Genomic DNA, 25133 nt, shown 5'->3' with positions numbered 1-25133 from the left:
TCATTGTTTTGTATTATTCCATTTTTTTTTTTTTTTTTTGTAACTAATTTTTTACATATTTGTCTTTCATAATATTTTACCCATTTGTTCATAAGTTTTTACCTATTTGTGGTTGGCATATTAATACATTTTTGTGGTTGGCAAATTGATACATTTTTGTGGTTGGCAAATTGATACATTTTTGTGGTTGGCAAATTTTTTTACCTTTTTTATTCCACAACTTCATTTGTTCTTTCACAGTATATATTTTACTATCATTTTTAATTTTGTTTGCGTCTTTTTAATTTTCCTATTTCTCAAAATTATTTTTATTAAAATAAGAAAAGGAAGAAAAAGAAAAAATACATAGAAAAAATGAAAGCTAAATAAAATTCTTACCTTTTTTTTTTTTTTTTTTTTTTTTTTTTTTTTTTTTTTTTTTTTTTTTTTTTTTTTTTTTTTTTTTTTTTTTTTTTTTTGGTTTTCCTGTTTCCTTCTTTTTCTATAAATATTTTTAGAAATATTATTTATTTTTACAAACTTTATTATCTTAATAAAGTGAATAACAAAATTTGTATGTATCACTCAAAACGTGCTTATACATTGACACAAGTTGGATAGAAGCGGCTTAAACTTAAACAGCATGAAAAGTTGAGCACGCTCATAAATTTATCAAAATAGTCTATAAAATAGTAAAGAGGCAAAAAAGGGTAAAGCCGTAAAGGGGCACACGGACGAAGAGACACAGGGGCAAAGGGAAAAAAATGCAATATAAAATCGACTTGATCTAAAAAAAAAATATTCGTACTTGGCCAAATAAAAACATTTCATTCATATACATTGTAGTTAAAAAAAAAAAAAAAAAAAAACGCTCGACATTAAAAAAAATTCTGACTTGGTCATACAAAAAATAAACAAAATTAAATAATATGTGGATAGAAAAGGACACGAGAGAAAATTGCACACATGGTGGAGCTTTAAGTAAGCAGGTGAATAATGATATTGAAACTTTAAAAAAGAGAAATAATTTTTTATGTAACAACAAAAGTAGGAACATTTTTTCAGAATCGATAAGAACAAATTCCGGGGAAAATTTGAGTAAATACAGTAAAAATGATTCTCCAGTAGGTGTGGACCAGAAAAAGGATATGAAAGCAAGATATGATTCCTCTAATAATACTATCGTCACGTCAAATATCTTTGAGGAAGGTTTATCGAAGAAGTGTATGAATAGATCGATTAATTTTAATAGCACAAATACATGTAAGAGAACAAACGAGTCTGACAAAAGTTATGAACAAGATAAATTAAAAGAAAAATTTTACCTGAACAGCAATAAAAATAAAACTATGTTCAATAGTACTAATCTAGGAAAAGGAAAAAAATTAGATTTTCTGAATAATGTAAATGATGAAATGGTAGAAAAATCTACCCAAAATTTTGACAATATGAAAAGTAAAAATTCGTATAATATGAACCCAAATTATTATAAAAATACACAATACCTAAACAACAGTTCGATTTATAATGACAGTATCATAAATAACAAGACTGTACTTTGTCAAGATTACGCTGATATGAAAGAGCTTCACATGGAGGTAGAAGACCTGCACAAGCTAGATTTAGGAAGAGGTGTCGTAAAGCATAATGATAGTGTAATAAAGGGAGACTCACATTTCACCTTAACAAGTAATAAAAAAGGCATATTCTCATATACAAAATCTTCACCTAGCAAACTTCACACAAAAAGAGGAATGGAAGAAACGGAGAGGGAAATTTTACATAAAGAGAAAGAGAGTAATTACCAAAACAGTGTGAACAGTAGCAGTAAGAATAATTTTTTAAGAATGAAGGAGTTTATTCGTAAGGACGTGCCGCGCATTATAAAAAATACAGTAGATAATAATTTGTCCAAAAATATAGACAAGAGAGTGCAAGATGCTATAGAGCAAAAGATAATGCATTTTGTTGAAAATAATTTATTCAGTATTATGGAAAAGAATGCTAACAATCTAAATAGTTCTTATACTTATGAAAAAATAAATGAATGTATTAACAATGAAATAAAGAAGAACATAGATATGGCATATGAAAACATAAAAGAAAATGTTCATAGGAACATTAACGAGGAAATAACAAAAAATATATATTCCTTAAATAACACCTTGAATGAAAATATAAACAAAGAAATAGAAAATAATATAGAAAGAATATATATAAAGGTGAATGAAAATGTGGATGATAAATTAAATACTCAGTTGATTGAAAATATGACCAATGTTCAGAATAATTTATTTAAAAATGTGAACGATGAACTAAAAAGAAAAATGGAAATAGTTGGTAGTAATATAAATAGCAAAGTAAATGAAAACATTAACAAAGAATTAGTGAAAAATATAGATTTTTTAAACAAGAAAATAAATGAAAATATACATAAAGAGCTGACTAAAAATATGCATATACTTAACAGAAATATTGATGAAAATTTACATGACCAAATACAGAAAAATACACAAATTTTACTCAAAAGTGTGAATGAAAATTTAACCCAAGAAATAAAAAATAATATTATTACTATGCAGAAAAATATAGACATCAGTTTGAGTGAAAATTCAGTCGAAACAAGGATTCAAAACATGTATGACCATTCAAACAAAAACGTAAATGAGGAAATGAAAAAAATAATAGAAATTACACATGAATATGTGAAAGAAAGTATTTCAATGGAAGTTAAAAAATGCATCGATAGGATAAACATTACATCCGTAGAGGAAAATTTAAAGGAGGAATTAAAAAAAAGCATGCATATGCTGGAAAATACCTTCACTGCTACTGTGAATAACAAGATTGAAAAAACTTTTGATGATTTCAATAGAAATATCATCGATAATGAAAATAAAAAAAAAAAAGGAATTGAAGATATAATAATAGAAAAAATGAATTTCCTTGAAAATAATTTTACCTTACATGTGCAGGAGAAAATACAAATTAATATGAACAAGTTGCGAGAAGAAGTAATAGCTAGCTTAAATGACGAAATAATAAAAAAAAAAAAAGAAAAAAAAAACATAGAAATAATACATTCCGATAATGTTTATCAAAAAATAAGTGAAGATATAATAAAAAATAATGAAATAAAATATGATACCATAGTTCACAAAACAAATGAATTCTTTAACACATTAATGAAGGAACAAATGTTTCTATCAAATAATTTTCAAAAAGAAATGAAATTATTAAAGAATGCAAAGACGAATAACAAAAACATTAGTGAAATGGTAAAAACTTACTTAACCACGTTTCAAAAAAAAGTGTATGACTCGGTGGAAGCAAACACGGTTCAGCTAATAAACATAAATGAATCGCTTTTAAAAAACATGAACGGTCATGCTTCAGCAGTAAAGAGGGAGCTTAACGATCATACTTTGGCAGTAACGAAGGAGCTGATGGAGGTGTGCGCAAATGTAAAAGAGAAAGTATCAGTAGAAATAAGTGAGCAAGTTGAAAAAACGATTGCAAGTATGAAAAGTACAATGCATGATAGTGAGAGCAAAATAGTTAAAACGTTAGTAAGTATAATTAATGAAAACGCACAAAAAATAATGGACGACGGAAGGGATGCACAAAAAAAGGACGAAACTGTAAATAAAATATATGAGTTAGTAAGCAAGAACAATGAATATATAACCAGTGTAGTACTAAATAGATTAGAGGAGGAAAATAAATACTCAACAAGTGATAATCATGAAAAGATTTTTTCAAATTTACATAGTGCAATTACTAGTCATTCTGGTATATATCCTGACATGTTAAGGCAAAAAGAAGAAAAGACAAGTGATTATTTAAAAAACATGCACAAGGAAATTAATTCGAAAATAAATTATGGAACTAAGTATATTTCAAAAATTATAGAAAACAAAATGAACGATGTTATTAGGAGAAATTGGAGGATTAGAAAATATGAACAAATAAGGAAAAAAGGGTTGAACAGATTGGACAAATCAGCAATAGATGATAAAAATGCTCAGGAATATTATCATAAGAAAGGTTCTAAAATGGAAAGGAAAAATGCACATGGGCTTCATAAAGAAAAGGAAGAAAATAATACAACACAAGTGGAAGTAGGAAAAAAGTGTTTTGGTGCACATAAAGGCATGAACTTATCAAAAAGGTGGGCAGGTAAAAAAGTAAATATGCAAAATGAAACTGCGCGGAGGAAGCGGCTGCCCGTATATATAGTCAACTACTGGAAAAATGAAAACAACGAGTTGATAGAAGTTACTGAGTATTTAAAACAAAGAACGACAAAGAGGGTTCATATGTGACTGGTGCATACATGTGTGTTTATATACATATGTATATATATATATATATATATATATATATATATATTTGCATATATTTAGACATGTGTGTGTATACAATTTTCTACCGTGCTCATATGTTCACTCCTGTATACATACACATGTTCGCTCCTTCCGGTAAAATAGTAGTGTGAATATTTGTAAATTATGTATGAGTGTACAAGCATGTGAATGGACGGACATTCATAATTTTGAATATACATGTATACAAATATACACAAAAAGTCATATTTTTTAATGTAATTTTTTTTTTTTTTTTTTTGTTAAATATGCACATGTGCGTGTTATTCTGGTATGCTCATCTACATTTACGCGAAAAGGAAAAAAAAAAAAAAAAAAAAAAAAAAGACATAATTTTTAAACATAGTCATTTCTGGAAAAGAAACAAATGGAATATAATTAACAGTAGATGAAAGTTCAATATTTAATGAGAAACTTTGCAAATTTAAGGGAAAAGAAATTACGGATGTTAAGAAAAATACACGTATACACATACGTATGCAATTTTTACATATGATATGATGATAGGCTTGCGCAAATTCTAATGCCATCGCTGCAACTCCAACAGTGTTAGTGTTAGTGTTATTGTTAGTGCGCTTAATATTTTTTTTTTTGTTTTTCCTTTTTTTTTCTTATTTTTTCCTATTTTGCTAATTATCGAGGCCCATCGAATTTTATTATTTTCCAGAGGCCAGCTCCTTTTTTAAAAGAGCATCATGTTTCTCATAAAAGAATATTTGAAAAGCCTTTTCAAATTTAAAGAAAAAAAAAAAAAAAATCTTGTTTAATTATGTTAATAAATATTTTTAATGTCTGCAATATCATTTGAGCTTTTGAAAGACACCTTATGCAAAGGTTGAACAGGGCATTTTACACACATGCTTACTTATGCATATATATGTATGCATATGTATAAGTAAATGTATAAGTAAATGTATATGTAAATGTATATGTAAATGTATATGTAAATGTATATGTAAATGTATATGTAAATGTATATGTAAATGTATATGTAAATGTATATGTATATGTATATGTAAATGTATATGTATATGTATATGTATATGTATATGTATTTGTATATGTAAATGTATATGTAAATGTATATGTAAATGTATATGCAAATGTATATGCATGTATACGTATGTATGTACGTATATTTATCTATATATATGTGCCTACATATACGTACGTATACATATGTTTATATTTAAAAATGTGGTCTGCCTGCAGACGCATGTATAAAAACTGAAGGTTGCTCTTTAAAATGAATAAGTCATCAACTTTTTTTGATTTTTTTAAAATAGAGCTTTCTCTTAATGCAAGTATTACGTTTGTACTTATAAACGTCTTGTTGGTCTTCCTTTCCACCTACTTCATTAGGTAAGCTTGAAGTACCTGCTCTGGCAGTCCAAGTTACTGCGTTCGCACAAAGGGGACGTAAATGCATAAACATGTAAATATATACAAATGTATATATAAACATTTAAATATACACAAATATATGTAAATATATAAATATACACAAATATATACTCACTCTTGTGTGTTTGCACACATGTATACCCCCATAACACGCTTCTTAACATTGCAGAAGTTATGTATCTTTCCGAATAGCTAAAATTTACATAACTTTTTTATGTACTATATTTTATGGCTGATTTTTTTTTTTTTTTTTTTCTTTTCTTCTCTACCCCCTTTCTATTATCACAGGAATGTAAGAAGAGTAGGAAAGGAAAACTCCTTTCCAAACAGTGGAAAAGAGAATGAAAGAGAAGAGCATTTTAACATTGAACAAATATCTTTAAATAGCAAGGAATATTTAGAAAGTTTTAATGATTCGGAAGATGAGATTTACAGTAGGAGTGAAATAAATAATTCTGACCAAGTCAGCAAAAAAGAAAAAAAAAAAATATATACTTACTTAAAATTAAATGAAGGGTTGGAATATATTAAAGGGGAATTACTAATAATAGACAGAGAATTACATAAAATTTTAAACAAAGAAGAGAGTAGTAAAATTGAGGACGATATAAATGTGCTTAGTGCAAAGTCTACCAGTTGTAAATGCGATAAAGGAGAAAACAAGCCTAATGATAAAGTTTTAAGAAAGTCAGCAAATATTAGTAATGAAATATGTACTACTGAGGAAGATTTGTTAACAAGCGGAATTAAAAGTTCAGCATATGTACTTAAGAATGAAATGGTAAAAAAAAAAAATTCTACGAATTACTTCTCTAATGATAAGATGATATCAAGCAGTCCAACGGACAGTCCTAAATGCAAAGAGCTTACCAGTCTAGGTGATGTTTCGAACTTTAATAACGAAACGAGGGAAATATTTGAAAATAAGAAGAAGAAGAAGAAGAAGAAGAAGAAGAAAATGAAGATGGAGAAAATGAAGATGGAGAAAATGAAGATGGAGAAAATGAAGATGGAGAAAATGAAGATGGAGATGGTAACACATACAAAAACAATTTCAGAGATGAAGAAGCATAGCAAAATAAAGAAAACAATAATAAACGAATCAGATGATAGTAGAGAAATAGTTCTTAAGGTTAGCGTTAATATGTACGATAGTTTAACCCTTAGTTGTCACAGCGAAAGGAATGAAGAAAACAATATATACTCTGCAGATTTTACTGAACGAGAAGAAAATGCAAGCAATAATAAATATAATATGAATACTGCTTGCCTCGAAGATAAGGAAGTAAAAACAAATACAAGCTATTTTAATTGCTCCTGGATGAATGATCGACTAAAGGATGTAATGGAAGGCACCGTAACACCAGTGAACCGTTCAGAAGAAAATTGTGCAGAAAATGGAAATGCATCAATGGAGAATGACCATAATGTTAACAAAGATAGTAGCAATAAAAGCGGAAAAAACTATATCAGCAGTAGAAGCGGCAATAACGATAGCATCAGTATAAGCGGCAATAACGGTAGCAGCAGTAGAAGCGGCAATAATGATAGCAGCAGTAGAAGCGGCAATAATGATAGCAGCAGTAGAAGCGGCAATAACGATAGAAGCAGTAGAAGCGGCAATAACGATAGCAGCAGTAAAAGCAGCGGCAAAAATGGTAGCAGTGGTAACGGTAGAAGCACTAATTTCTCTATTGTGAGCCTAGTGCAAAACCTGTTTTATGGTTACAGAAAGAGCGTTCAGAAAAATGAAGGGCAAATAGACAAATTAGAGAAAAACATTGCAGTTAATAATTTGAATAATGCCCACAAGGATTATATAGATGAAATAATAAATGATATAAAAAAATACGAAGAAAAGGATTCTTATTCTTTATCAAAAGAGAAGAATATCTCAGATGATAGGGAAAATGAAAACTCTAAAAATTATTATTCTGATAAATTTTATGATGAAGAAAAAACAAATATAAACTCGTTTTCACTTAAAAGAAAGGAAAAAACAAGTGATCATATTCAGGATACGACTAGCCAAAAGAGAAATTCTATTGACAAATCTGTTCATGTAAATGAGATGAGAAACAGTAAGGAAGAAGCAGTTGTCAGTGCCTCTTTCGAAGGGGGTGAAGTTGCAGCAGGTAAAAGTGCTAGATATGAAAGTACTCAATGTGCAAGTGTAAGAGGTGAAAATGCAAGAGATGAAGGTGCAACAAACGAAAATGCTAGACGTAAAAGTACAAGAGATGAAAGTATTGGAAGGGAAGATTCTCGATCTCAAAGTACTGGATGTGTAAGTGAAACAGGCGAAGGTTTTCGACTTGACAGTACAAGAGATGAAAGGACCCGAAGCGTAAATGCGAGAGATGAAGTTGCTCTATGTGAAAGTGCAGGAGATGAAATTGCTAGACGTGTAAGTGCAAAAGATGAAAGTGAAGAAAGTGAAAGTGCAAGATATGAAAGTGCAAGCCGTAAAAATGCAAGGGACGAAAGTTCAAGAGATGAAAGTACAAGAAGTGATAGTTCAAGACGTAAAAGTGAAGGAGGTGAAGGTGCTCGACGTGTAAGTGCAATAGATAAAGATACTAGACGTGTAAGTGCAATAGATGAAGATACTCGACGTGAAAGTACAGTAGATGAAGATACTCGACGTGTAAATGCAATAGATGAAGGTAGTCGACGTGTGAGTGCAATAGATGAAGGTAGTCGACGTGTAAGTGCAATAAATGAAGGTAGTCGACGTGTAAGTGCAATAGATGAAGGTAGTCGACGTGTGAGTGCAATAGATGAAGGTAGTCGACGTGTGAGTGCAATAGATAAAGATACTAGACGTGTAAGTGCAATAGATGAAGATACTCGACGTGAAAGTACAATAGATGAAGATACTCGACGTGTAAATGCAATAGATGAAGGTAGTCGACGTGTGAGTGCAATAGATGAAGGTAGTCGAAGGGTGAGTGCAATAAATGAAAATAATAAACGTGTGAGTGCAATAGATGAAAATAATAAACGTGTGAGTGCAATAGATGAAGATACTAGACGTGTGAGTGCAATAGATGAAGGTAGTCGACGTGTAAATGCAACAGATGAAGATACTAGACGTGTGAGTGTAATAGATGAAAATAATAGACGGGTGAGTGTAATAGATGAAAATAATAGACGGGTGAGTGCAATAGATGAAGATACTCAACGTGTGAGTGCAATAGATGAAAATAATAGACGTGTAAATGCAATAGATGAAGATACTAGACGTGTAAGTGCAATAGATGAAGATACTCGGCGTGTAAGTGCAATAGATGAAGGTAGTCGAAGGGTGAGTGCAATAAATGAAAATAATAAACGTGTGAGTGCAATAGATGAAAATAATAAACGTGTGAGTGCAATAGATGAAAATAATAAACGTGTGAGTGCAATAGATGAAAATAATAAACGTGTGAGTGCAATAGATGAAAATAATAAACGTGTGAGTGCAATAGATGAAAATAATAGACGTATAAGTACAATAGATGAAGGTACTCGACGTGTGAGTGCAATAGATGAAGATACTAGACGTGTGAGTGTAATAGATGAAAATAATAGACGGGTGAGTGCAATAGATGAAGATACTCAACGTGTGAGTGCAATAGATGAAAATAATAGACGTGTAAATGCAATAGATGAAAATAATAGACGTATAAGTACAATAGATGAAGGTAGTCGACGTGTAAATGCAACAGATGAAGATACTAGACGTGTGAGTGTAATAGATGAAAATAATAGACGGGTGAGTGCAATAGATGAAAATACTCGGCGTGTAAGTGCAATAGATGAAGGTAGTCGAAGGGTGAGTGCAATAAATGAAAATAATAGACGTATAAGTACAATAGATGAAGGTACTCGACGTGTGAGTGCAATAGATGAAGATACTAGACGTGTGAGTGCAATAGATGAAGGTAGTCGAAGGGTGAGTGCAATAGATGAAGATACTCGGAGTGTAAGTGCAATAAATGAAGGTAGTCGACGTGTGAGTGCAATAAATGAAGGTATTCGACGTGTGAGTGCAATAGATGAAGATACTCGGCGTGTAAGTGCAATAGATGAAGGTAGTCGAAGGGTGAGTGCAATAGATAAAGATACTAGACGTGTAAGTGCAATAGATGAAGATACTCGGCGTGTAAGTGCAATAGATGAAGGTAGTCGAAGGGTGAGTGCAATAGATGAAGGTAGTCGACGTGTAAGTGCAATAGATGAAGGTAGTCGACGTGTAAGTGCAATAAATGAAGGTAGTCGACGTGTAAGTGCAATAGATGAAGGTAGTCGAAGGGTGAGTGTAGTAGATAAAGATACTAGACGTGTAAGTGCAATAGATGAAGATACTCGACGTGTAAATGCAATAGATGAAGGTAGTCGACGTGTGAGTGCAATAGATGAAGGTAGTCGACGTGTAAGTGCAATAGATGAAAATAATAAACGTGTGAGTGCAATAGATGAAAATAATAGACGTGTAAATGCAATAGATGAAAATAATAGACGTATAAGTACAATAGATGAAGGTAGTCGACGTGTAAATGCAACAGATGAAGATACTAGACGTGTGAGTGTAATAGATGAAAATAATAGACGGGTGAGTGCAATAGATGAAGATACTCGAAGTGTAAGTGCAATAAATCAAGGTAGTCGACGTGTGAGTGCAATAAATCAAGGTAGTCGACGTGTGAGTGCAATAGATGAAGATACTAGACGTGTAAGTGCAATAGATGAAGGTAGTCGAAGGGTGAGTGCAATAGATAAAGATACTAGACGTGTAAGTGCAATAGATGAAAATAATAGACGTGTAAATGCAATAGATGAAAATAATAGACGTATAAGTACAATAGATGAAGATACTCGACGTGTGAGTGCAATAGATGAAGATACTAGACGTGTGAGTGCAATAGATGAAGATACTCGGCGTGTAAGTGCAATAGATGAAGGTAGTCGAAGGGTGAGTGCAATAAATGAAAATAATAAACGTGTGAGTGCAATAGATGAAAATAATAAACGTGTGAGTGCAATAGATGAAAATAATAAACGTGTGAGTGCAATAGATGCAAATAATAAACGTGTGAGTGCAATAGATGAAGGTAGTCGAAGGGTGAGTGCAATAGATGAAGATACTCAACGTGTGAGTGCAATAGATGAAAGCGTTAGACGTGAAAGTACAAGCGATGAAAGATCAAGAGATGAAAGTACTAGACCTGAAAGTATAGGAGGTGAAGGTTCTAGACCCGAGAGTGCAAGAAGTGAAGGTGCTCGACGTGAAAATGAAAGAGAGGAAAGCGCTATACGTGTAAATGCAAGAGATGAAAGTACCAGAAGAAAAATTACAAGAGATAAAGGTTTTACATGTGAAAGTCAAAGAGGAGAAGGTACAAGAAGTGAAAGCGTGGGAGATGAAGGTTCTCGATCTGAAAGTGCTGGACGTGAAAGTACTAGAGGTGAAAGTATAAGAGGTGAAAGTGTAAGAGGTGAAAGTGTAAGAGACGAAAGTGTAAGAGACGAAAGTGTAAGAGTCGAAAGTGTAAGAGTCGAAAGTGTAAGGGGTGAAAGTACCCTGCGTATAAGTCTAAGAGATGAAAGTGCAAGACGTGGAAGCGCAAATAAAGAAAATACAGTTTCAAAAGGGGAAAAACATATCTATGTGTGTGATTCAAACAAAAGGAAGAGTAAGAATGACGCTCATGATAGTATGTATAAGGGAGAAACGAGAAGTAATAACTCAAATTATGATACAAACGAAATGGAAAAAAAAGGCAAAGTTCTTGATACGAGACAAGCGCTTGAACCAAACAGAATGCACGAAAGTCATAAAATAGTAGTACTAAATGAACGAGTAAACCAAGTAAGAAACAGAAAAGAGAGTGCACAAAATTATGCTGATGAGATAAGTATTGAGATGGTTGATGTTCATACGGAAGATGGAATAAGAGCTATAAGGACAGGTAGTAACAAAAAGTGCTATGAAATAAATGAACAAAAAAGAAATAATAAAAGAACAGAAGACATAACACATATCAAGAGAGACTACGTCAAAGAGGTAGATACATACAGTAAGCAAAGTAGTAGCAATCATATTATAGATGCAGATAAGAGGAAGAGTAAAGGTAACAAAATAAACAACGTTAATAGAAAAGAAATTGAAAGTAACAAAACTAAGGACGTATATGAAATAGATACATTGAGAAGAGGCGAAAGAGACTATGAGAAAGAGAAAGATACATACAGTAAGCAGAAGAGTAGTGATCATATTACTGATACTTATGAAAGGAAGAGTAAAAATAACAATAAATACGACACATATAGAAAAATAATTGAAAATAAAGAAATCGATGTTATAAATAGTATAAATGGTGTAAATGATGTAAATGATGTAGTCGAACCAAATGAAAGCACAAAAGACAACATGAAAAGGGAAGGAACGAATAATCAACTGGATAAACATGATCATACTATTGATGCAGATAAGAGGAGGAGTAAAAATGGCAACACGTATGAAGTTCCTAGCAAGTATATTAAATATGAAAACGATATTGATATGAACGATGTAGACAAATCAAGCAAAAGCAAACCAGACTACGAAGAAGCGGAAGACAATAATAGTCAAGGGCGTAGATGCAGTCTCATCGTTGATGTAAACAAAAGAGAAGGTGAAGAGGTTGAGACATACACTGAAAATACTAGCAGTAGTACTTATATTATAAGTGAAAATAATGAGGGACAGAATGAAGAGGATAAATATAATAAAATAGATAAAGCAAAAGAAGATAAAAAAAAAGAAATGGATGAATTTACTTTAAGAACACATGACTATGTAACTGCTAATGATATACCTTATATTAATAATTCAAAATATGTAATTAGTACAAATACCTCTAACGACAGCATAAAGGATAACTCAAGGAATGATTCAAAGAAAAAGAGCTCGGGTAGTAATAAAAACCTTAAACACATTAAAAAATTAAGGGAATTCTTTATAAGTATAGATGAAAAGTCAGATGTATTAAGAAATACCATACATGATAGTGAGGATAGTACAAAAAAGAGTAGTGCACACAAGGAAGTTAGGGAAGAGGCAAATGGAGTGGTAGGTGACGAGACAAGTGGAGTGGTAGGTGAAGAGACAAGTGGAGTGGTAGGTGAAGAGGCAAGTGGAGTGGTAGGTGAAGAGACAAGTGGAGTGGTAGGTGAAGAGACAAGTGGAGTGGTAGGTGAAGAGGCAAGTGGAGTGGTAGGTGAAGAGACAAGTGGAGTGGTAGGTGAAGAGACAAGTGGAGTGGTAGGTGAAGAGACAAGTGGAGTGGTAGGTGAAGAGGCAAGTGAAGTGATAGGTGAAGAGGCAAGTAGAGTGGTAAACGAAGCAGTAAACGAAACGTCAAACCAAATGACTGTTGGAATATCAAACGAAGATGCAAGGGAACAATTTAAAAATTATGAGTTTAAAAACCTAAAGGGGCGATACAAATTTGAGACGAGTATGAATGAGTGCGAAGTAAAGAAACTGCAACAAAATGTAAAAGAGGAGCTTAAAGATCTATTTGAAAAAAATATAAAAAAAAATAGTTTAAAAGAGAAATTTGAAAATTATGTAAATGTACAAGTAAACAATGGGGATAGTGAAAATCCATTTGACAAAGCCAGATACCGGCGTGATAACATAAAAGATTCATTAATGAGAAATTTAGAAATGAGGAGTAACGAAGGAAGGGCAGGGCATCAAACAAATGAATCAGAAGAGGGAGAAAATGAAGATATAATGATGAAGGAACAAATGTTTGAATATACAAGGCACAGAACTAACGCGGACGTATTGAGTGTAATATTCTGAGACGTGTGCGCATTTGCAAATTCGTCCTTGTTTTATGCCCGAATTATATGCACATATCAAATGCTCACATATCACAAGCATAAACTTTATTTTTCCTTTTTAGTATTCGACTGAAATGAGTAACAGAGAAATAAGGAAGCTCAAGAAGTGGAAAGTGCGTATCTGTCTTTAAAAGATTCTTCAAAAGTGTTCATGCACTCGTCTACGTGTATAGAAACTTGTGGGTGCATGTATAGATGCACGAGTATACATATATATATATATACTCACATTTTCACTCACGTGTAACCCCAACAAATGTTCTTTTTTTTTTTTTTTTTTTGCAGTCCCACATGATATCGAAGAAACAAGAGGACGACTGGCTTTCGTCAGACGTTCTTATGTCTTGTTTTTTGAATTTTATAAAATTAAAAAAGTATGTAAATATAACAGAGTTATCAGTTAAGTTCCAAACAACAACGGAGGTACAAAAGGAAAAAAAAAAAAAAATAAAATAAGAGGCATCAAAAAGAATAACTAAAAGATATTACCCCACTTTTTGCAAAATATTTTATGCACGAGTCATAAAAATATGAACACGTCACGTAAATGTGGCATACATCACATAAACATGAACATGTAACGTAAATGTGGTACACACCATATACATGCAGGATATACAAAAAAAGCTGGAAGAGCTCGAAGAACAAGATATGATTAACGGCGTATTAGACGAAAATGGGAATTATATATATTTGTCACAAGAGGAGATTAATAAGCTATGTTTCGAAATACAGTCGAACGGGAAAGTAAATACGCGTGAAGATTTTGTGAAAATTTGTAATAAAGTTATATCATTAAGTGTTAATGATAAGGTAAACAGAACATTCATTATCCCCTTTATTTTTTTTATTTTATTTTACTACGAAAATATTTATAAGGTAAATAATTTATTTTTTCAACTTAAACAATTGATACGTTTGCAGGACGTGGAAAAGTTGAAAGAAGAAGAGGAAAAAATAATTAAAGCCAAAACGGAAATATTCTAATTTGAATATGTGGAACCTTATCCTACTACAAAGGTATGCACACAAGTATATATATACATATGTGTAAAAAAAAAAAAAAAAAAAAAAAAAAATATAGCAATATGAAATTATATTTAGGTTATTCCATAACAACTTAGGATGTTTTCTTAAAATATTGTTTCAAAAATTCTATGCAGTCTTTTTCATTTTCCCCGTGGATACACGTAAATCGAATCTGAAAGAGAAGAAAGGTAAGCATAAAAAATAGGAGAGCTCATATGATGGACATTACACATGCATAAATGTATGTTCGAATGTATGTACGTCCGAGAGCAAATACGCCCCTGCACACGCTCACTGCGCATTTCTGTGCTTACTATCTGCTCGTAGACCTCGCCAATTCGAGAGTTGGAAATTTGCGGAAAGTTGTGCTTAATGTCTGGCCATTTTAAAAAGGGTTTCATATTATAGGCATTTTGTAAGCCGTTCGTTAAAATATATTGATATAATATTTTAACAAAATCTGAGAGAAAAATATCATCTGATAAACAAGTTATATAATTTTTATTTATTTCATTATATTTATGAAATATAAAAAAAATGAATAGTAACAAATCCCATTTTTCCCCAACATTTTTTAAAAACAAAACAATATCACCTGTGCTATGTAGATTATTTTTTTTATCATGATTACAATTTTTCAAAAAATTATGAACGTTCATATTTTTATATAAATTATATATATGCATAAATCCTTCAAAAATATGTACACAAAATTTCGAATATTTTAAAGGGAATTTTAATGATTCACGAATTATATACTCAATTACATACTCTGTTTTCGTTTTTTTTTTTATGTACGAAAAATGATTTTTTAAAGGCAAAAAGAATAAGCATAAGTGTATATAATTTAAATTTTCTTTATAATTTAGCTCAAAGAATATCTCTTTTAACAAATTATTCTTTTCAATGTCTTTAAAAAATTTTATATAATTTAAGCCTTGAAATTGCCACCTGGCTTCATCGCACCTTTTTTTTTCCACTCCTTCATTATCAAGTCTATCCGCTGTTTTGTTTGTTAAATTGCCTAACTTGTTAATACGCATTTTTTTGGAAATACCATTTACCTTATTTTGCAATCCAAAAAGGAGAAGTTGTTCTTCATTATTATTGCTCCTCTTCGAATTACTCATATCATCATACATCGTCTTTTCTCCAATGAGATGGTCATTCTGTAAAACATTCCTATACGTTCCAGCGTCAGCTAATCCAACGTTAATTTTTTTATTCATACCCGTTGGGCAACTGTTAAAGCTACTATTACCACTACCACCATTGCTGATGATGTTAATACCATTTCCGCCATCACGACCACTACCAGCCGAATGGATGATGCTCCCTCGATTTATCTTGTCCCAATTCTTAACCTTTTCAAACGCCTCCTCATTTTTAATAAAATACTCTGGTGGTAACTTAAAAATTTGAGATGAATAAGAACTATAATTCAATAAGGCTAAAGAGAGAATAATATTTTTACATTTTGAAGAAAATATTTTCAATATTTCCAAAGAAAGTCTACTTTTTGAAATTTTTTTATTAAACGATTTTTTGATGTCTTCATTTTTTAAAACATTAAAAATATTTTTTTCTATATACAAATTAAAATAACCACAGAATCTTATACATCTAATAACTCTTAATGGGTCATCAAGAAATGTCGTTAACGCATTTAACGGGGTACAAATAATTTTATTTTTTAAATGAAATATCCCTTTTTTAGTAAAATCTTCTACTCTTTTGTTATCTAAATTATAAAATAAAGAATTAATTGTAAAGTCCCTCCTTAGTGCATCTTCTTCTGGTGTGCCAATAGCAATCTCTGGGATCCTACTATCCTCTGAATATTTTTCACTCCTTAAGTTTACAATATCTACTTGAAAATTAAAAAGATTAAAACTTGAAGTTTCTAAATGTTTTGATTGATCTGAATTTATTTTTATTATTCCAAAATTAAAATTTTTGTTTTCTTTTTCTTTTATATATTCTTTTATATAATTACAGAAATCCGACCCTTTCATATTATCCACTGTAATATCAATATCGTCATTACTAATTTTTAAATATTTGTCTCTTACCCATCCACCAACAACCCTCAGAGTACTTTTCAAATTATATTTTTCATTGACACTATTCAAAAAATCAAACAGCTCCTTTTCATTTTTTCTTATCGTGTTGCTAATCATCTTTTCAATTTCATCTACCTCCTTATAATTGTTCTCTTCATTTCCATGCACACCTTTGCCATTCGATTGCACGCGTATCAGCTCTTCTTCGTCCACAATATAATTTTTCAGGTAACTCAAGTACTCGCTTTCGATCATTTTTGTATTCACACAGGTGCAGTACGTGTTATGGTAACAATGCTCACGGAATGAATTACCGGCGCTACTACAACTGCTGCGTCTACCACTACTGCGTCTACTACTACTGATTCTGCTACTGATTCTGCTACTGATTCTGCTACTGATTCTGCTACTACTACTGCTTCTGCTACTGCTACTGCTACTACTGCTTCTGCTACTACTACTGCTTCTGCTACTACTACTGCTTCTGCTACTACTACTGCTTCTGCTACTGCTATTACTGCTTCTGCTACTACTACTGCTTCTGCTTTTGCTACTGCTTCTGCTTTTGCTACTACTACTGCTGCTACTACTACCGCTAACACTATTTCCACGGCTACTATGCGTAACGGCGTATTTGCTGCTTGTCCCCTTAACTTTGTAGTTAATTCTATGCTTTACATTTATATAAAGAATTTTGTTCGCACTATGAATGAACTTTATTTTTTTAAAAATCATATTTTCATTATCACTACTATTTTTCCGAAAGAAAAATAATGAAAATAACATAAAACAATTTCTTTTTTTGTTGAATAGCGATGAACCATTTTTTTCTTTTCTCCTAATGGCTGCAGTTATTAGCAAAAGGAACAACAACAGGATGATGCCGAAGCAGTTCATTCACGGCACAAGGTAACACACACATATATATGTAAGCTGTGCAACGCCTGGAAAACTCACAAGCGTATGCATGTACATGTGCATGTTCATAAATGCAAGCATAATTTTTTACAGACATTACGTCATACATTCAGTACGTATAAATATATGTATGTATATTTATATATACGTATGAATATTTATATATACATATGAATATTTACATACTTGTATGTACATATGTATGTATATTTATATATATGTACGTATATCTATATTCATATATATATATATATATATATATATACTTGCACATTCATATACTGTATCTTTATATATTGGGCACACGTAAATGCATTACGTAAAAAAAATATTAAAAATATATTGTACAAATATACTAGTTAATTATCATTGAACTTATCCGTTTATCCATTTTTTTTTTTTTTTTTCCCTCTTTCAGAATGAATATATTTTATGCACAATACATAAAATTATTATATTCATTTATAACCAAATGGTAACATGATGTTATACAAAAAGATTAATTTTTTTTTTTTTTTTTTTTTTGGTTTACCGTTCTACGGTTTGGTATTTCCTTTTTACGTCTATTTTGGGTGTTCATTTAGTGTGCATTTAGTATTTATTTACCATTTGTTTTTTATTTTTTATATAATTTTTTTTTTTTTTTTTTCCCTCTTTTCAAGGTTTAGGGGGAAAGAGATTAAGGAAACCTTGGCTCACAACTTACAATCAACAACAAATTGTAGTTACTAAAATGTTACAGCTATAACAATTGCATAAGGAGTTAAACGATCGTTAAAAATGTTACATATATATGATGTATACATATGTAAAATATATATACATGTATTTATAAATTATGTACATTTATCACGTAATAGTAATATTTTTCTTCCCCCAATGTTATTTTTATTTCATATATATGTGCTACTTGCTTATTGTACTTTTTTCTAGTTTTTCTTTCTCAAATTATTTCACGCATTTACTATCCATACATTATCATTACATATATATATTACCATCATTTTATTTTACCATTATACGTTACTATTAGAAAATTAGTACTATTCTTTACTATTATATTTTACTGTTATATTTTACTATTATATTATTATATATTATACCTTACATATTAACGATATATATTTCTTCACATAGATGTAAATTTGTTTTTAAATTTTGTAAAAATTAGTTCTTTACTTGATTTTATTAAAATATATACATATATAAATAAATATAAATATATATGTATATATAATATATTACTATTATTTATTACTTTTAATTATTACCATTACTTCTACTATTTTATTATTACTATTTTATTATTACTATTTTATTATTACTATTTTATTATTACTATTTTATTATTATTATTTTATTACTGCTATTTTATTGCTTCTATTTTATTGCTGCTATTTTATTGCTTCTATTTTATTGCTTCTATTTTATTGCTACTATTTTATTGCTGCTATTTTATTGCTTCTATTTTATTGCTGCTATTTTATTGCTTCTATTTTATTGCTGCTATTTTATTGCTGCTATTTTATTGCTGCTATTTTTATTACTACTATTTTATTACTACTATTTTATTACTGCTAATATTATTATTACGATGTACATAATATTTTATTTACGTTGTTGCATGCTCTCCAATAATATTTAAACTTTTACAGCTATATTTATATATAGATGTATTTGTATATATAATTATATATGTACCTTTTTATTTGTTGAATTATATATAAATAATAGTTCGTATCTAAATTTTGTAACTACAGTAATAAGAAAAATGTACTTCAATCGAAACAATATATATTCGCATGTATAAATATATGTTAGTATACCTATATATGTAATACAAGTATATATGTAATATAAGTATGTAAGGTATATCTATTTAAGAATATGTATTATATTAAGTATATGTAATAACGGTAAACAACATGATGGCGCTGCCTTTCTTTTGAATTAAAGTTTCATAAAAAATGTAAAAATTATGCAAAAAAAAAAAAAAAAATAATAAAACATTTTACAGGTATAATAATATATAAGATTAAATGGAAGATATATATTTGTACATTTAAAAGTATTTATATGTATTTATATGTATTTATATGTATTTATATGTATTTATATTTATTTATATGTATTTATATGTATTTATATGTATTTATATGCATTTATATGTATTTATATGCATTTATATGTATTTATACGCATTTATATGTATTTATATGTATTTATATATAATTATATATATTTATATACATTTATATAAATATTTGTATATATTTGATTAGTACCATAATTATTTTTTAGTTTAATTTTTGTTCATTTTTAAGAAAGTAAAAAAAAAAAAAAAAAAATAGTAAATGATTAGTGGTAATTGCTAAGTAAATACTTAGTAGTAAATAACTTTCTCAACATTCATTTTATGGATTGTATTAATGTGTTAGTATAATACTACATTGTTAATATTTGATATTAGTTTATAATTTGTATAAAATTTACACGTGGGGTATGTTTGTATATACACTTATATATTCGTTTGTTTACATATAGTATGTACGTGTTTATACGTATAATTCCGCCGTCTATTTTTTTTATAAATTGTGTACAAGCTGCACATGATGTTAGCACAACACAAATAGTATTAATTAGTAAAGAGCGAAACAGTCAGTGCCTTTTTTTTTTTTTCTGTTTGTGGGGTTCATACATATATAGATATGTACATTCATATATATATATATATTATATGTATTATATGTATGTATGGATTTAAATAATATATTATATCGGAGATAGTCCTATTTTTTCCCCTTTTTTTTTTTTTTTTTTTTTTTTGTAAAGATGTTCAACGTATCAAATAGTAACATGCAGGATAAACTGAGGACTGCGTTGAGTACTAGGGATTGCAGTAGTGAATTTGGTGAGTGTGCTATAGTTGCTGATACAGAAAAAGAGTATGTTAAGCAATATAAAACCACTAGGGAAAGAAAATTAGCCTTCTTTATCCTTGGCCTTTTAAGTATATGGTGAGTTTGTTTCATCCGAGCATTGTGCATATACATGTAGACATGTATTCCTTGCACATCTACATGCACTCCTGTTCGTATATACACTTGTACACATATACACTTGTACGCATATACATTTGTACACATATACACTTGTACGCATATACACTTGTACGCATATACACTTGTACGCATATACATTTGTACACATATACACTTGTACGCATATACATTTGTACACATATACACTTGTACGCATATACATTTGTACACATATACACTTGTACACATATACACTTGTATACATTCTTGTGCTTCTCTCGTGGACCTTATAGCGGATTGAGATCGTTTCTAGTGGGGAAGATGGCGTTTTGCCCACCGAAGTTAATCGGGTATGAAGTACAAGATAACAAGTTTATTTACGTAAATCCGTTCAGTGATTTTGATATGAATGCGTTGTTAGAGCAAAACAATATAGGAGTAGATTACAAAACAATAACTGATGGTTCGAATGAAGTAGCATCTCTAATGATATATAAAAAACCATTAGATTTAAATAAGCAAACAATACTATTTTCTCATGGAAATAATACAGATATGGGTTATATGTTCCCTTCGTATTTAAATATAGTATTTCAATCAGATGTTAATGTGGTTGCATATGATTATAGTGGATATGGTCATAGTAATAAGACACCTAGTGAAACAAATATTTATAAGAATATAAAAATGGTGTATGATTATATAACAAAAGAAAAGAAAATCAATCCGTTAAATATTATATTATATGGATATAGTATAGGTACATGTAGTAGTAGTTATTTGATGAGTTTAAAAAATATAAAAGTTGGTGGATGTATTCTGCATTCTCCTCTTGCAAGTGGAATCAAATTATTATTTCCATTTCAAAAAAAAAACTTACCATGGTTAGATGTATTTAAAAATTCAGAGCGGCTTAAAAAAGTATCACTTCTACCAGTTTATATTATGCATGGAAAGAGAGATAAAGATATTCCTTATTATCATTCTGTCATTTTATTAGATACCTTAAAAAAAAATTTTCTAAAACAAAAGAAGAGGAAGAAAACTTCGTCCAATTGCAGAGCGGATGATATTGATGAATTGTCATTAATAAAGTTTTGGGGAGTTGAAAATTCAGATCATCATGATATTGAAATTAGGAATGCTACTGATTTTTATCGGAACCTGAGGGACTTTCTAATGCTTTGTAAGAGGTACAACCAAACGCGATCCCTAACCCAACAAGCCATCTAATAACCGTCTAACTACCAAAACACATAACCACATGGGGTGATAGTGCCTACCTATTTGTACAAATGGGTATATACCCATATATATGTACCCCCATCTTGTAGTGTGGTGGCATTTATTATTATTATTTTTTTTTTTTTTTTTTTTTTTTTTTTTTTTTTTTTTTTTTTTTTTTTTTTGTCATCCGTTGTTATTGCATTACCCTGCAGAAAGCTTTGATGCGTAAATTTGTATTTTCATTATTTTGAATAATTTGAATATTTTGAATATATTCTATATTGTCCACATTTTTAATATGTTCCTTATTTTCCATATTTCCCGTATTTTCTTTTGTTATGTGCAAAAATTGTGTTTAGTTCATGTATATATATATATATATATATATAAAGTGCAATAGGCCAACGGTTATTACATTTAAAAAGGGGGGCGGGTTACTTGTTCATGTGCTTGTGTGAGTATGTGCTTACGTACCCGCGTATATGCACACAGATGTACGTGCACCCACGTTTGTGTATATCTTTTCCATATGTCCATTTGTTTGTTTGTTTGTTTGTTTTTTATTTTTTTGTCAATATTTTTTCGGTTATTTTTTCTATTTTGTTAATACAGTTTTTTCGTTAATTTTCTTTTCCTTTTTGTTAATACAATTTTTTCGTTAATTTTTTTTCCCTTTTTGTTAATACAATTTTTTCGTAAATTTCTTTTCCTTTTTGTTAATACAATTTTTTCGTTAATTCTCTTTTCCTTTTTGTTAATACAATTTTTTCGTTAATTTTTTTTCCCTTTTTGTTAATACAATTTTTTCGTAAATTTCTTTTCCTTTTTGTTAATACAATTTTTTCGTTAATTCTCTTTTCCTTTTTGTTAATACAATTTTTTCGTAAATTTCTTTTCCTTTTTGTTAATACAATTTTTTCGTTAATTTTCTTTTCCTTTTTGTTAATACAATTTTTTCGTTAATTTTCTTTTTCTTTTTGTTCATTTATTTGCAAACATGTACATCCCGCCACATCATTCCACTCAATTTGCTGCTCGTTTTCCTGAGAAAAGGGGCTTACTTAAAATAGCCTTAGAAAAAAAAAAAAAAAAAAATAGCTCACTTCTTAAGGTACGTAATTTTGTTTCATTTTATTATAAGATAGTAGCATATCGTTGGTATAGAGTAGTCGACTTATCGTTTGCTGTTATACTGCTGTAGTAGTAGTGTTTTGTTGTTGTATATATGTAATGAGCCCACTAAGGGGTGAAGAACAATTAAAACCAAAAACTGTAAACAAGTTGTTTAATGACAAAATTGAGAATAACAAGAAAGCATTGTACTTTGAAATTTTACTGGAAACAATAATGCGCAGGCGCGGAAATAAAAAATAAAAAAATAAATAATTAGAACAGTTGGAAGTAAAACAGTGAGCAGTAAAGCAAATTATGATAACGCAAAAACGGCCCATACAAACAGGGCACACACAATAAGTAAAATACGTAAAAAAATTAAAAAAAAATTAAAAAAAAATTAAAAAAAAATATAAAAAAAATATAAAAAAAATTAAAAAAAAAAATCTTGCACCCGAACTAAGCGAAAACATAGCTAGCATCAGCAGTGGCACATCATTTTACGTTATATTTGTCGAAAAATTTGAGCAAAGAATTTATATTTCTTGTAAGATAAATGCCAAGGATGGACCAAAAGGAAACAAAAATGGATACAAAGCAAAATGCATAATCACTATTTTCAATAAAATTTTTGAGATTCATACCAAACAAACTTGTAATGACTGAACAAACAGAAAAGAGTAAAGTTGAAAAAGAAATTTTTGCATTTAATAAAATAAATTTATTCCTATTATAATCAAGATTTAAACGCAATAATTCTTCATAGTGAGTAATTTTTTGTTCGACATTGTCTAAGTGTACATATATTTCATCTGTTAATTGTATATGTGTCTCTAGTAATATTTCAAGATCACTATGATCTTTTAATTTTTGCATAGAATTATTATTTAAATATGTTAAGTACATATATTTCATATCTAATTCGTTCTTTAATACTTTTTCTATATTACTACGTAAAGCATTTAACATGTTGGATAATTTTTGTAAAAAATTTTTTATTTTCATCATATCTCGTAATAACTTATTTGTTAATATATTTATTTCATTGTTCTCCTCTTTTCTTTGTAATAATATATTTTCCCTTATTTTCATATTTATTTTGTCTAAATTATTTTCATATTCCTTTATAGACAACTGCATACATACATCCAAACATAAAAATTCGAAAAAGACGTTTCCCTTATATCTATAAAAATTATTCTTTACGTTCAGGTAATGCAGTGCATCCTTTTCTTCATTTATTATGTCCTCCCTCCTGTTCTCACCCATTTCGTCTATTTCATCATATTCCACCCCCACCATTGTGGCACTCTTACTCCCACCAGCTTCTTTGTTAGCAGCATCACTAGCTGCTTCATTGGCAGGTTCACTTGTCTCTCCACCAACCACTTCATCAGCAGGTACACTAACAGCTTTACTAACCTCCCCACATGCACACTTGAAATTTTTTTTTTTTTTTTTTCTTTCCTTTAAATTCTCTTTTATTAAAGTGGTTGCTTTAATAATCAACGGGTTATTTGGATCAAACAACCACAACTCGTTATATCGAATAACACAGCTTATAAAACCTGTTCTTAGTAATATCATATTTTTCCTAACTAGTAAAGTAGGATTGTGGTTGTTGTTGCATGTGTCTATTAGTCTTAAATCGCTCACGGGTATTTCTGCCAAAAAAAAAAAAAAAAAAAAAGAAGCATACATTATTTGCACAGCACTCACATTAAAGCGATTAAACATTAAGCTTTGGACATTAAGCTTTGAACATTGAGCTTTGAACATTAAGCTTTGAACATTAAGCTTTGAACATTAAGCTTTGAACATTAAGCTTTGAACATTAAGCTTTGAACATTAAGCTTTGAACATTAAGCTTTGAACATTCAGCTTTGAACATTAAGCTTCGGACATTAAGCTTTGAGCATTAAACTTAAACTTCGAACTTTAATCTTTGAACTCTAAAACTTCTAATTTTTTTTTTTTTTTTCTTTTGGAGCTACTTAACATATAAGGCAGGTTGTACTTGGAGAAGAAAATCTTCTCACAAATTATCTGGTCATCCTCCTCCGTAATTTTCAAATTTTGCATTAACACATTATTAA

The 25133-nt window shown here is 29.7% G+C and overlaps 4 protein-coding genes and 1 pseudogene across 5 annotated transcripts in view; 3 read left to right on the top strand and 2 right to left on the bottom strand.

The window, feature by feature from the left end:
- Nucleotides 1–908: 908 nt before the first annotated feature.
- Nucleotides 909–4304, top strand: MKS88_002807 (uncharacterized protein; the record flags this gene model as incomplete). The annotated part of the gene is made up of 1 exon (XM_067215847.1): nucleotides 909–4304. One exon carries the CDS (start codon nucleotides 909–911, stop codon nucleotides 4302–4304), a length of 3396 nt encoding a protein of 1131 aa, XP_067073385.1.
- A 1306-nt stretch (nucleotides 4305–5610) lies between these two features.
- On the top strand, nucleotides 5611–14633 carry MKS88_002806 (DDRGK domain-containing protein; the record flags this gene model as incomplete). Its single annotated transcript, XM_067215845.1, has 6 exons — nucleotides 5611–5726; nucleotides 6057–13593; nucleotides 13709–13759; nucleotides 13932–14069; nucleotides 14259–14459; nucleotides 14571–14633. The coding sequence occupies 6 exons, from the start codon at nucleotides 5611–5613 to the stop codon at nucleotides 14631–14633; spliced, it is 8106 nt and encodes a 2701-aa protein (XP_067073384.1).
- A 133-nt stretch (nucleotides 14634–14766) lies between these two features.
- MKS88_002805 (tRNA nucleotidyltransferase) lies at nucleotides 14767–17635 on the bottom strand (the record flags this gene model as incomplete). Its single annotated transcript, XM_067215844.1, has 2 exons — nucleotides 14767–14847; nucleotides 14990–17635. The coding sequence occupies 2 exons, from the start codon at nucleotides 17633–17635 to the stop codon at nucleotides 14767–14769; spliced, it is 2727 nt and encodes a 908-aa protein (XP_067073383.1).
- A 2853-nt stretch (nucleotides 17636–20488) lies between these two features.
- MKS88_002804 (alpha/beta hydrolase fold domain containing protein) lies at nucleotides 20489–21930 on the top strand (the record flags this gene model as incomplete). Its single annotated transcript, XM_067215843.1, has 2 exons — nucleotides 20489–20673; nucleotides 20991–21930. The coding sequence occupies 2 exons, from the start codon at nucleotides 20489–20491 to the stop codon at nucleotides 21928–21930; spliced, it is 1125 nt and encodes a 374-aa protein (XP_067073382.1).
- Nucleotides 21931–23532: 1602 nt separating this feature from the next.
- Nucleotides 23533–25133, bottom strand: part of MKS88_002803 — a 1761-nt pseudogene continuing 160 nt past the window's right edge. Inside the window, exons 1-2 of the mRNA in view lie at nucleotides 25077–25133; nucleotides 23536–24701 (exon numbers count right to left, since the gene is read on the bottom strand). The exon at nucleotides 25077–25133 is cut by the window's right edge and continues 160 nt beyond it. Coding sequence covers nucleotides 23536–24701; nucleotides 25077–25133 — 1223 coding nt within the window. Of the gene's footprint in view, nucleotides 24702–25076 lie in introns of the transcript that reaches the window.

Source organism: Plasmodium brasilianum, chromosome 9 (genome assembly GCF_023973825.1).
Source record: "Plasmodium brasilianum strain Bolivian I chromosome 9, whole genome shotgun sequence".
Lineage (NCBI taxonomy): Eukaryota > Apicomplexa > Aconoidasida > Haemosporida > Plasmodiidae > Plasmodium > Plasmodium brasilianum.
Note: the sequence above shows the minus strand (reverse complement) of the source record. Positions and strands in the feature narration are given on the sequence as shown.